Source organism: Acyrthosiphon pisum, chromosome X (assembly GCF_005508785.2).
Source record: "Acyrthosiphon pisum isolate AL4f chromosome X, pea_aphid_22Mar2018_4r6ur, whole genome shotgun sequence".
Classification (NCBI taxonomy): domain Eukaryota; kingdom Metazoa; phylum Arthropoda; class Insecta; order Hemiptera; family Aphididae; genus Acyrthosiphon; species Acyrthosiphon pisum.
In genome coordinates, this window is record NC_042493.1 from 31,815,678 (window position 1) to 31,830,137 (window position 14,460).

General features: G+C 25.4%; 1 protein-coding gene across 1 annotated transcript; it reads left to right on the forward strand.

Moving 5' to 3' along the window:
- The first annotated feature begins 11,524 nt into the window (after positions 1-11,524).
- Positions 11,525-14,073, forward strand: LOC100574013. Its single transcript, XM_029485688.1, has 7 exons — positions 11,525-12,226; positions 12,677-12,805; positions 12,916-13,059; positions 13,120-13,227; positions 13,321-13,586; positions 13,655-13,814; positions 13,888-14,073. The coding sequence occupies exons 1-7, from the start codon at positions 12,154-12,156 to the stop codon at positions 13,992-13,994; spliced, it is 987 nt and encodes a 328-aa protein (XP_029341548.1). The 5' UTR covers positions 11,525-12,153; the 3' UTR covers positions 13,995-14,073.
- Positions 14,074-14,460: the final 387 nt, after the last annotated feature.

Below are 14,460 nucleotides of genomic sequence, written 5' to 3' on the forward strand. Positions count from 1 at the left end.
TACGATAATAATTGTGGTACACAATAACAATGATAAAATTATAGTCTGTTTTACTTGACGTATCACGGAGCGACCGACAACCGTACGTTCGCGGCAATATAATAAATTTGTTATCACTTATCAGTGTATACGATTGAGATATAGATTTCGATGTTTCATAGTTATTAGTTACATTGTTTTGTGTTAGAAGGTTGGTAGCAATGAGAAAGCAATATTCTGAAAAGGATTCAGCTAACAATAATAAAAATAATAAATAAGAATGAAAAAGTTCTAATTAATTTTTTTTTTTTTTCAGGATGAAAAGGTTCTAAATTGTAGAACCTTTTCATACTACACAATTTATTATTTGTATTTTATTACCAACCAATACGGCAAATTATTATTATAATGTTGTGAATTAAGCTATACAAGCTTCTGCATGCCTCAGAACTTTAATTTAAACAAAATGTTGTTCAAGGAGTAAAATATTTGAACTCGAACCTTAAAATTGCTCTCCTGAACAATTTCATAAAAACGATTTAGAACCTTTTCATTCTAGACCCACGATCTGCTAAATCTGTGTTTCTAATGTAAGAAATAGTTAGGATGATGACATAAACGATACTATACGTCTATTATACATAAGTCAAATAAACTGTTAGAAATTCGATTAATCATTTCTCAAAAACATAGTAATGATATTCTTTATTAATTTTCAAGCATTTATGCTTAATGTTGAGCGAGGGCTGTTACGTCTATTTTACCTGTTTAATTAAGATTTTGATAGGCGTATTGGAGAAATTACTAATTTAAAAGATAAGTTCTACACTTTAAAAAACTTTTTAAAATTAATTCATGCATGCTTTTATACGTCTTGTATCAATATAATAATACTATTAAAAACTACTGTATTTATAAATAGTTTATTTTATACATACATAATAATATATGTGTACAATTTAATTACATTTTATTTATAAGATTCAGTACTCCGCTATTAGCGTAATGGTTTTATAACAATAATGTGTATTTGTTTGTCTAACGTCACCTCCAGGAGCATTAAAATGATTAATTGTTCAAAACAAAATATCTTGCATCTTTCTGAGTTATTTATAAACATTTGAAATTTTTTTTCTAATTATGATAGTGAATTTTTTTTTTTTTGTAAGAAAGCTTGAAAATTATTAGAAGGTTCTCCGACATATGTACTTACGGCAATGAAAAAATATCAAAAACATATGGTGACAATTCTTTTTTACGAAAAATAATGACTTTTCATTACTTTAATTATTTTAGAACTAAAACTAATATTAAAATTGTCTATAGGAACACAATGACATTTTAAAAATATTTAGGTCAATACTGAGCTATTCGTACAATGTCCATATTTACACAGTTCTGCTGCAATGTATACTATCAGAATTGGCGTTTAAGTTAATTACAATAATGTTTATATCATGTTATAAATTATAAATTATAATATTAGGTATAATAGTTATTACATTATTATAAAATAATATTATGTTGTACGTCATGTTTATTATATTCTTGGCCAAAATAAGTTCTACTTACCGAAAAATAAATTACAAAAACATATGAATAATTATAAAATGTGTTTAGAAATAGAGCCTGGCACATCATCGTCTCCGCTCAAAATAGTTTTTCGTAGGTATGAAATTATTTATCATTGAATTCAAATTGTACACATGCATAAAAACCTACTATACAGCAGAGTGACTGGTATTTTAAATAACATATTTTAGGACGTACAATAATTAATTATTCAAACTAAGCACATTTTGATAAAAAAAAACAAATTCTACCAATGAAATATTTTATTTTTTAAATTACCTAAAGTTGATTAATACTTATAACATGTTATCAATGGTATACATTCAAATTTATTCTGTAAGGGGTTGGGGTCATTATTCTGCAGATGAATCACATCGTTTGCATTTTATAGTTTTTAGTTTTTAAGTGGACCGATGAATGACTAATGTAACTTTGATGTGTGTTGTTTATTTTTTAACGGTAGAAAACATCTCTACATTTTCTATATGATATAATTTTAAAAAAAAAGATTTCAGCTTGGTTTCAAATCTAAAAAAAAAAACACCAGATTTTAAGTAATTTCAGATTTTTATGAAATAGTTATTTTAACGAAGAATAACAATTTTAAATGGTATTTTGTTGTTTTTCAACCATATTATTTGGGAGACTTGAAATTTTCAAGTGTATATTTTATTTTGCTATACATATCACAATTTATTTTAAAAATATTTAAATTCATTTTAAGATATTGCTTATTTATAACACGGGTCACGGACTATTTTTCACACCGTTCATACCAGTCGGTATTGAATCAAAAGTTAATAACAACTAACAACAGTGTATATTATGCTACACGAATTTACTATTAGGTATAATAATATCTATAATAAATGCAAAAATTAAATATTGTTTTCGTCCAAAATAATTCAACCCACCACATTACTAATTTAATAACGAATCAGTTAGATCATGTACATGATCTTAGATCATAACTAACCCCCGTGCACTTCGTCTCATATAAAAAGGAATTTTTTTTATGTTACATACCCTATTTGGTGAGTATACCCAGCAAATATATGCCGGTTATCGTATTCATCTATAGATAAAAAAATGTGTATTTCATCGCTATGCATTATACCACTTTTCATCAGCCTATTTTAAAAATGTCCCGTGCTGGATTTGGCTAGGCACTATTAAAATATAACCATTGCTCGTATTCGTGTTAGATGACAAAAAAAGTCATAAATAAATGTTTTTATTCAGTTTATACTTTATGATAGTATTATAATCAATTTAATTGGTCTTAATAAATTATATAAAATTACCACTTTATATATGTCGTGCCTGTCACTTAGTAATTACTAATTAGGTACCTACCTAATGCGGTACATCGCAGTAACACTAATTTATAGGCATTTTGAGCCGATACCTGTGTGATTAAAAGAGGTGACGTACAGACGTACAGTAAGTACGTGTAATGTTGTCCATGTCACTGTTCAGGTGGTCAACTGGTACTTATACAAAATTGTAACGCAGGGAAAACCAAACAGATAGCGCCACGGATATATTCTTGTTTTACAGATCAGTTTTCCAGGGACACCAGTTGGGTCGGTCGTATAACATGGCGTATTATAGGCAGTCTTGTAAAAGATACTTTTAAATTGTATTTAAATACATTTAAAATACTTTTAAGAAAAATTATTTAATTATAAATAGAAATACTTGATATGTATTTATGTAAGTTTAAAATACTTTTTTTCATTTTACTTAATAAGAGTCGGTTTGCAATATTAATTTTGTAATTACAAATTTTAAATAGTGTAATGTTACATTGATCTAGGTATTATTAGAACTTTGTGTACCTCCTTCTTAAATTTATACTGAAAAATTAAAATAGATAAAACATGTTTATAATAATTTTGAAATACTTCATTATTTAGAAATTAAACAGTTGTTAATAAAATCAGAAATTAATTTAATTATTTTACTAGGTGAGAAATTTTTAATTTAAGAGGTACATTCAATTTTCAAAACTGATTTTAATTGATTAACAAGTATACTGGGTTCCTATAGAGGTCTCAGAAGTCGTTATATTATTTGTAATAATCATAAACGAGACATCGCCAATATAGAGGTTGTCAACTTTTATGAGTGAACACATATTATAAATAAAATAATATAGTTATTAATTACTATCAAACAAAAATCTGATACATGACGACTGACGAATAATTGTTTTGAATTTTTAAAGTATTCTCTTAAAAGTATTTGAATTTCAAATACAAATACATTTACTCAAACACTTTACAAGACAGCCTATATAGGCTATCCTGTTATAGTCAATACCTTAGCGGCTTAGTGGCTTAGCTTCTCATTGATATTCTTTAAATAACGCTGAAAAAATGTAACAAAATTGCTTATATGGAAACTGAAGGACAAGATAAAAAATAAGCGCCATGTCTAGTGGTGTCTTAGACATTCAATTTGGGTATAATAAATATCGACATTCGTTGTTTGCCCATCATTAATCCTATAGGTAAAAAATTTGGTCGGTCGATTGCGCGTTGCGCGTTTTAACAATTTAATGCAGTATATACTATGGTATAGTTTAATGGTGAGTGTTAGTTTTAGTAAGGTAAAATGAACACGTATAATACACCAAAAACATAATACAAGTACCTTGTACCTATGTATCAGGTTTAAAAGATTTTTATATAAAATTTTTTTTTTTTTTACGAATTCTAACGAACTTATTAGTATTAAGATAATTACATACTATGTATTTTATAATTGTATAACCTTAGTTATGCCCAAACAGCATATAAAAAGAGATCATTATTGTAACAAAAGCGATGCGTAAAGCCGTAAACGTCCTACGCCTGTAAAATGAATGCTGTATTCTTTTTCCTGTGGTTATACTAATTTAACTTAATTTTGAAATTAGATCCAACCTTTTTAAAATTAATTTTAAAAAAAATTAGGATTTGAATAAATACATTTTTAAATGAAAAACTGAAGTTGAACCAGTTTGGTGAATCATCCTGTATAATAATACTATTATAGGTACCTACGATAGGCACTTAGGAATTGTGTAACGTGTTATATTAATTTCGAAAATATAACTTTTACTCTTCTTATTTTTAAATGGTGTATGACATTGGCCATTGGCAGACATTATACGATTTGTACAAAGATCAAACTAAAAATTAAAAGGTATACTCGATACCTCACTTGACAAGATTGGGTAGGTACTTCGCAAGTTTAATACTTGTATTAAAGAAAATATAAAATAATACATTTGCTTATATATTCACAATATTATCTAGCATCGAATTTCGTAAATGGTTATTTTTTTTATTAAATTTTTTTACAACAATAATGCAACATTGAAACATGTTGAATTTTTTTTGTTATATAAAATAAGTATTTAAAGTACAAAATAGTATTATTAATTATGACTTTTGAGTAATTTATTATTCGAATCTTGTGTATAATTAATCTCTAAGCTCTTCTAAATTATAACCTATTAACTATGAACCACTCATTCCACCCCCTCGTCTATTGCATGGCAACTGGATATTAACCGAGAGGGACAAAAATATCTGTTGGTAATAATATCATGGTAGAGAATACATTGTAGTCTATTTATTCCATTTACTCCACATTTTTTTTTAAATGCCGGCTATCTTAATATGATAACATTGATAAAACATTAATTTATCATGGAATAAAATGTTGTTTTGTCTATGAATTCCAACGGCTAGCTCTGTCTATTTTGCTTGATTTCCACGTAGGATTTCTCCCTCTATGCGTTAATACCAATATAATATCATAATACCTATGGTCTGTTTAAATGTAACCCGTTATTAGCCTCAAAATATTTTTGAAACAACTAAACAAATGTTCTACATTAACTGAATCGATTAGTCTATTAGTATAATATAATGTTTATTTATAACACATAAGGCTCAAATTATAATTTTAATAATAGGTATAAACAATGAAATGCAAAAATATTTGCAAATAAGTGAAATATGGAAAAATTTGTGAAATATAAGGCCATCATCATTTTTGTAAGAATGCAAAATATAATCGTGAACGTTACTTATCATTGGTATCTTAAATAATATCTTAATCAAAATATTATGCAATTACATAATATACATTCGTTACCTAATTATAAATAAAATACCATATTTTATTTGAAAATTTAAATTATATAGATGTATCATTTTTATATAAGTATCTAAAAATTGAATAATTGAACGATTTTTAAATATTTTTTAAAAATCGGGTTCGTGTTAATAAGAAAAATAAGGATATTATCATATTTATGGTTATCAGTACGAAATAAAATTACATTATTTTTATAATATTTAAAAAAATATGATTATACAATGAATAAGTACTTAATAATAAATTATTGTGTTTTAAATGTATCATCTTAAACCATATTAAATTTTGCCTACTTATTTAGTAATTAACAAGTTAGTTTCCAAACTGTTAGGCCTCAGCAGTTGTAACAATAATATAATAGTACAATAATGGTATTACGTTCATTAAAATGTTGTTATCCGATATTAATTTTTTGAATAGTACCTACCTGCCTGTGTTAAAAAATTGAGAAATAATGAATTGAACTTTTATTCTATGGACTTGGCACTTTAATATATTTTGTAATGAACGCAACTGAAGTATTCAACATATAAAAATTAATTAATCAAAGATCTGAAATATTAGTATGGTGGTAACTGTGAACTAATAGGTATATAGAATAACGTACGAATTCCAAGTATGTAAAAAAGGATTTGATTTTATAAATCCGATTGAATTTATAGAATTTATACAAAACATAAGACATACGATTTTCATAATATTATAAGTAGGTACCCAAACTATAGTGTGTATTCCAAGGATTTCCGACCAAATCAAACGTAACCCCGAAAAGCTGCAAAACCCTTAGTAGTAATCCTAAATTAAAAAAAATCACCTCAACAATACAGAAAAAGCCTCACAGGGTCGGCTACCCTAGGATTATCTTTTATACAACGTATACATAATATTTATCAACTGATATTGTAATAAATTATCAGGAGCCTTGCATTACATTTTCACGCGTTTTGACCCAATAAATAAAAATGTATTGACACTTATAGAAAAACAACTAATAAAAATTTAAAATGTTTGTTAACAGCTCAAAACAAGTCAAAATATTAAAAAAATGTTATCAAATATGGGAATTGATAAAATAAATATTAAACGTATGGTGTAAATTTGAAGTATCGACAATTATTCGTTTTTGAATTACAGCAAAATAAAAAAAATCGGTACATTAGAAACACAATATTGTAAAAATGTGTACTTCAAACGCTCATAAAAATTTAATTTGACTTCCTTATAGACATTTTTTTTTTGATAAAGGTAGAAAAACATATAAGGAATCTTGTATTAAATTTTAAAATTTTAGATTTAAAAACAAACTTTTTAAAGAATTTCTAACTCAAAATAATTTGCACATTTTCGTGATTCTTGGGTATTTTGTAAAAATTCAAACTTTATGCTTATAAAAAAACTTGAGACAGTATATTTTTAAATAATTTTCATCTACTATTTTAAAAATATACTAGGAGCCTTATAATAAATATTCAAACTTTTTTACCCAACGAATGAAATTATATTGACATTTATAGAAAAAAAAATCAAAAAAATTTAAAACTGAAAATGTCAGTAAACAGCTCAAATTATTTTGAAAGTTTTATGGTGTAAGTATAGAAAATTCTAATACAAACATTCAGTGAAGATTTCATGTATTTATACAGTAATTTGTTTTAGAGTTACACCTAAAACCAAAATCGAATCGTTCGAAAACTGATTTCGCGTAAAAACTCCCGTTTTATTTTCCCCGATGCTTTTGAAAACTACTAGGAATTGCCTTCAATGCATCAACTAGATTCACTTTCACATCGAAAAAGATACTTAAGTTGAAAATCTAAGTATTATTTTGACTACTTATCATGTACACAGATAAAATAAAAAACACACATCATTGTAAAATCAATACGTTCATCTGAATCTAAAATGTTGATAGTAAAATGTTTTTTCGTGTCTACTAAAAAGTTGTAAAGAATTTAAATTCGTCCCTTTCAACAAAATCCCATTCAATTATAATAGCATACAAGTTTGTAAAGATTTAAACAAACAGTAACCGTTTAATATTTACATAGTAATTGTATCAAGTAAGACGATTAGGATTTAGGAAGTATTACTTTTATATAGGAATTTAAATAAAGGTATGTTTAGGTTGTAGGCTGCAAGTGATATAGAATTATTCATTAAACTTAATTTGCAAAATCTCTTGCATGATTTCATTTTCATTACCTACTAAATTATAATTAAAAACCCAGAGTCCTAGAAATCATTAATTTTATTATATTTTGTTTAAATTGCATTAATTATTATACAGCATTATATGCTTTTATAAAACCATATATTTTACATTTTTGTAAAATAAAGAGTATTGTCGTACTAATAATAATAATGAGATGAAATAATAAATTATGAATTAATTAATTATAATATATGAAATAATTTAATTTGAACGAAATTGTATTAAATTATAATATCATGGAATTATTTCTTAGCAGTGACTTCTACATTTCAATTTCCTTAGAAATTTACTGACCGCTATTGACCTCATATATTATTTGCCTCTCTCTAAATAGCGGGTCTCTGGCTATCCGTCTGTCTGGCTTCTATAAGTGTCTCATGATAGATTTTTCCGAGTACGGTGTTATTGTTATTGTAATTGTCATTTTTTTATAATTAATTTTATCGAAGTACCTATACGATCTTAGAAAATTATAACAGTTAATTATTACAGTACTACTCACCACAGTATAATGTAAATGATTTTATTCATCAGAGCACATGATGATCAAATTGTCGTTTTCGTATATCTAAAAATCCAAATTGCCAATTTATATAGAAATAATTTATGCAAATGTTTTAAAAGCTTAGCGATATTACTAATTTCCATCGTGTAGGTAATTAAATAGTTATGTATAAGTTTGAAACTTTCGGCAGAATGTGGATTATATTATAACGAACACGGTGACTTGTGTAAGACATTCTATCAGTGTTTCAATGATAAAATGTTTTCATTAGTTGAATAATATTGTTACATCTCCGAGATACGTAACTTATCTATATTGTATATTTATATCTTGTATTTAGTTATATTTTTTCAAAGTAACTGGTACCTATATATGACGTATTTGGATACTTTTCTGGTACCTAGTAATTAGTAATAAATAGATACATATTATTAATACAATTTAATTTTTTTAGAAATGAACTATCCAATATTGAAGTGCACGTTGTATTAAATCGTATTTATCCCATTTAAATACTTAATATACAATAACTGGGATATATTGACACAACAATAATACTTAAGATAAACAATCAACAGGTCCACATTAAGATGGATATTGTTAGATATTCTAATTATCAGCTTGTTTCAATAATTATATAACACTATCAAAAGTAAAAGAAAACTTTTTTTTATTCTCGTCTTCAGAATAAACATCAACTTTAAGTAAATTTTAAAATAGTGTTGGCTTAGAATGAATACAATTAAATAATAAAAATAAATCTATGGCTTGTTTAAATAAATATTTATTGTGCAGTAATCAAAACATTGTTTGTAAAGTAACTACAATAGATTCTTCTGCACCAGCCAATTAGCAATGGATATCGTTTAGACAATGTCATGTTTATCAAAATATAATAATTTTAAAAAAATATCTTCTTAAAATAAAATTCTAATGTTATAATATAGCTAATCAGATTATAATAATGTATTGTATATTAATATTTCATAATTTATTAAGAAAAACTTATCTTATTTTTAACATATGATTTATAGTATAATATCGTGTTTTAAATAATATAAATAATAATTAAATTTTTTTGGTTTTAGAATTTTTTTATTTAGGTAAGTAACTTGTATTTATTACGTAGGTAACTTAGAAACTTGGAACTTGTGACTTATATTTAGATTATAGATACATTATTTTAGAGTAATTTGTATCTGGTTACAATTTATTGAGTAAAAGTAGGTAACTTGTGACTAAACCTGATTGTAGTTAGTCTATGTCGTGTCAATCTATAAATGTTTTTTTTTGCTATTTTATCTCATTTTCCACAATTTATTGTCTACGCGAATATACATTTAAGAACACTGCGGATATCGCTAGAAAATTCCGATATAACCTCACACATGAATAAATTATTCAAGCGAAATCATCTGAGTACTTCCTTAATTTCATATTATACTTACGTAGTTAGGCCATAACTCATTATATTTTGTGGTTGTAAAAAATATACTTACATTTCATAATAAAGATTTAGAGTGGTTAAAAATTAAAAATAGGTTGGTACATATTTAAATAAACGCACTATTAATAACACTAATAAATGTCAGTTTCTTAATTTCTTAATTTACAAATAATGTACAAGGCGTCAAGGCCAAAAAAATCTTATAGAAAAAAAAATTATAGATATTTAACGGCAATACAAATTATAACGTAAATTCTAACATCAAACTGATACAGTAAATAATACAAAAACATAAAATATGTAAACAATATTGACACCAATGACCTAATAGTAGGCATAGTTAAGGAATATTATATTTCTTTAAATAAAACAAATCGTGCAATAATTTTCATAATTATATACGATATAATATATAATGATATAATAGTTACGAATTACAAACTTACCGTGGATATCATCAAAAAAATATGTACGATCTTAATAATTTAACTTAAAAATGAATAATTATAATAATTATATTATAATCAAAGACATCCTGTCCTGTTGATGATTTTTGCATTTTTGTTCTTTTAATCCTATATACAACTCTAACCAAGTTAAAAATGTGTTTCATGTTTCATTGATTCGGAATAATATTCTGATATATTATATAAATTGTATTACATTTTAATATTATATTTATATATTGTATCGTAGGTACAAATTTGATTCCTGTCATTTTTAAAAAATATATTAAATATATTTATAATAATATTTTTAAAAAATATTGGGTCATTTTTATTACCTAGTTTTTATGTCATTACAGCATTACCCTGTGTGCAATAATGTGATTTTGACTTCTATGCGATTGTATTTTAGTAGTCTCAAATGTGATATCACAAAAATACTTCTACGATATGTTTAAGAGACTATATTAAAATAACAGTTGTATAGTTTTAACTTAGCGATGTCACAAATAGAGTTCTATGCGACTGTCATTTGTTATATTACATAGAAATTGTAACCCATGCTAATTACTGGGATAGGTGTACTAATGCGATTACTTATAGATGTAACAACATTATGATTTTAAATTGTTACAATGCGAGGTCTCTGAGATATCGAAGATATGTATGAAAATGTTATCTATAAATAGAAATTATAAAAACATAACGAAATAGTCATCGTCGGGATATCCAGCTAGTTCAAAGACACTTATCATCAGTTATCATTTTTATTATCGCAGTTCGGCATCGGTTATAACTTATAAGTTTTCTGTCCAGTGTCCATTGTCCACTACAACTTTGTTTTTGCTAACGCAACCACGTGACAACGCCATCCTCATACTTATTAATTATTATACTATAACTTATAAAATTGTTTATAGAAAGCTGCGTTTTTTTAATTGTTCTACTGTTCCATATTGTGTTCAGTGTTGTTGTGTTGAACCTACAATGTCGCCTAAACAGGTAGGTGATATAAATTATAACCAGATCATTTATTTTATTTTTAAAATAAGTAAACTACCTACTTACTAAAATAAAACTTACTAATTTCAATTTCAACATAGGTATTTGAAAAAATACCTACTAATTTTAAATTATTTCTTACGTCATATTAAATTACCAATAAATTAGAAAAACAGCTAAATTGTAATAATTGTATCATACACCTACCTATTTATAGTAGTATTTGTAAATCTAACTATTTATATGTATATATAATATCATCATTCATTGTTTTATTCATATTTATTTTTTGACTCTTGCAACCTATACCTAACTAAGTTATTACTTGCAGATACAGATAGCATAGTAATTTACTAGTAAATTGTAGGTACCTAATTAGCCATTACCTACTTATGGATGACGGATGTATAATTTATGTATTCATATAGCTAGTATATATCTTACACAAAATTGAATGGTTGAAATGATTGTACATTTTCTTTTTTTTCTCTTGGACTTAAAAGCTTACAATTGCTTAAATATCAGAAATATACCTTATGTTTTAATGTTTTACTAAATTCAAGTTAGATTGGGTATTAAGTTAACAGGAAATATGAATAACCAATTGATTATTGATAATTTTCAAATTGAATTACTTAAGTAGGTACCTACCAATTAGATCACCTAACCCTTATAATTTTGTATTTATAAGTTGAATGCATGTTTTGTAATTTCGCAGTGGGTCGTAGGATATTTTACAAAAGAAAATAAATATTCGGTGATTCCATTCACTTGGATTTTAAACTGCGGTAATGTTAACTTATCTAAGTGGCCAATATCTGGCATAGTAAACACAATGATTACCGAAGCAAGTGATCCAGAGCTAGATTGGCCAACATTCCCAGTGAAAATAGTTTCACAAATTTTCAGTAAGTACCTATTACATGCTGTTAGCATGCTAACCATTAAATGATTATTCTTTAGGAGTATGATAAACAATTAACAAAGCATCTATATCATAGCTCGGACACGATAAGAAGAAGAAATGCTTATTATACAATTTTATGTTCAAAGCAGTAGTAATTTGCTTACCAAGCAAAAATAAATTGTTATATTTTCAACTAATACTTTCCTACCAGTCTTTACATATGTCATAATTTAATATTTATGTTATGAGTGTCTTATTGGCTAAAAAGGTTCTAACTTTTAAATGTTTATTAATTCATGTCAAATTTCTTTTTAAAATATAATTAAGTTAGTGAGAAACATAACATATAGATAATATTATTATGTGCTATGTGCTATTTCTATTTATTAGTTAAATTATATTTAATATAGGTACTCCTTTCTTTAACAATTTTTTATTTTGTAAACTATAGACAAATTTGAAGATGCTAAATTAAAAGAAAAAGAATTATTCTTGTCTGCGTCAGAATCTGAAAGCCCAGGAAAAAAAAAGAAGAAGAAAAAGGCTTATCCTGCACAAACCGTAGAAGATAGTGACAGTGGTAAGTTATATTATTTTAATTTTCCAAAATTGTTAAATTATGCATAGGTACATTTTACATATTATCTACTTAGTACTTATTTTTTAAATATACTAATTTTTGCATTACAGCTTGTAGTAGTACACATACAACTCCAATAAAAGTGTTAAAATCAAACCACACAGTGGACTTACAACAAAGTGGATCTTCAAACTATATTGAACTGCAAAACAACCAATTTTCCAATCAGTTATTGCCCATCAACTTTATTTCTTGTATGTATTAAATTTACTTATAATTTACTGATGATAACAATCAGTATTAAATATGTTTAGCATCTATGGACACTTTTCAGTATGATACTGAATGTTATACCGTCGAAAAAGAATTGCCTGTGACTTTGAATGAATTTAACATTCCAAGTGTGGATCATTCCATGTCAAGTATGTGTTATATTTGTTATTTAAAACATACAGTTGTTTTATTTTTCCAAAATATAGGCTTTACAATTATTAGTAAAATAATTTATAATTTAGACATACAAACAGAAAATCAAGAAGAGTCAATTAATAAGTATGATGACAATATGATGCAAAATGTGTTTAAAAATGTAATTTCTATACTTGCATATGTAAAACGGTTGGACAGCAAAATAGATTCATTTATTCAAACTAATCCAAATATAAAAACAAATCTAACTGCAAATAATGTCTTTGAAAAAATATTTCCATTTAAAAACGTAGAAGCTGTGGAGGACATGGAAAATAAATTAAATCTGGATGAAAACACTGCTGTTCAATTGGTATTTATATATTATAATAATATTTAAGTAAATTAAATAATTATTTATTTATTATGTTATTTTTATAGAAAAATTTCCTGCTACAAATCGGGGGCACAGGTCTTAAAAATTTTATTAAAAGGGTGTTGGAAAGATTATTTACTAATCAACTATCCACAAAATATTCATGGACAGGTTTTAAAGATAACAACGCGCTAAAAAATTTGAAAATTATGAAAATCATGAAAGGTTATTTATATACAAATATTTATTTTTGTCAATGTTATTGTTTACGAAACTCACTATGTTGTATCATTATTAGATGTTGCCATTAGTACTTTTTCTGAGACTGAAGCTAATTTTGAAGCACATACTAAAGATTGGTTCCGTCATGGCTCTCAAAGATATACCAGAGAACAACAAAAATAATCTTCATAAGCATTACATTTTTAAGTATTTATTACATTAAAAGGTATTAATTTTATTTTATTTATTTTTTTAAAAAAGGAAAACTAAAATTTGAAATAGTTAATTTGCATTTTTTTTTTTATATATATAATTATTATTATAAAGAAGACATTATTTTATTTTATACTTTAACAGAGATGTTAATTATTTTTTATTTTTTTTTAAGGACTGTACAATAATTTACTTTGTTACAATTTGTACATGTTTGTTTATAATAAAGAAGAAGTGATTATATTATAAATTATATTTTTGTTAGATATAACATGATTTGCAATTACTTAAAATAATATTATACTAATAGTGTGTTTGTTAAAATATTTGAATTTAACCTATTTTAAAGTTTTAACCCATTCGTTGCCTAAACAAAATATGCTTCAAATCTAGTTAAATAGGTATATTATATAAAAACACGATTAAAGATAGATCT

Bases quoted from the DNA above. Each gene is read 5' to 3' on its own strand.
- LOC100574013 (XM_029485688.1), top strand. From the start codon at position 12,154: ATGATTACCGAAGCAAGTGATCCAGAGCTAGATTGGCCAACATTCCCA. The intron at 12,227-12,676 runs GTAAGTACCTAT...TGTAAACTATAG, and splicing joins AATAGTTTCACAAATTTTCA to ACAAATTTGAAGATGCTAAA. The intron at 13,228-13,320 runs GTATGTGTTATA...TTTATAATTTAG, and splicing joins TGTGGATCATTCCATGTCAA to ACATACAAACAGAAAATCAA.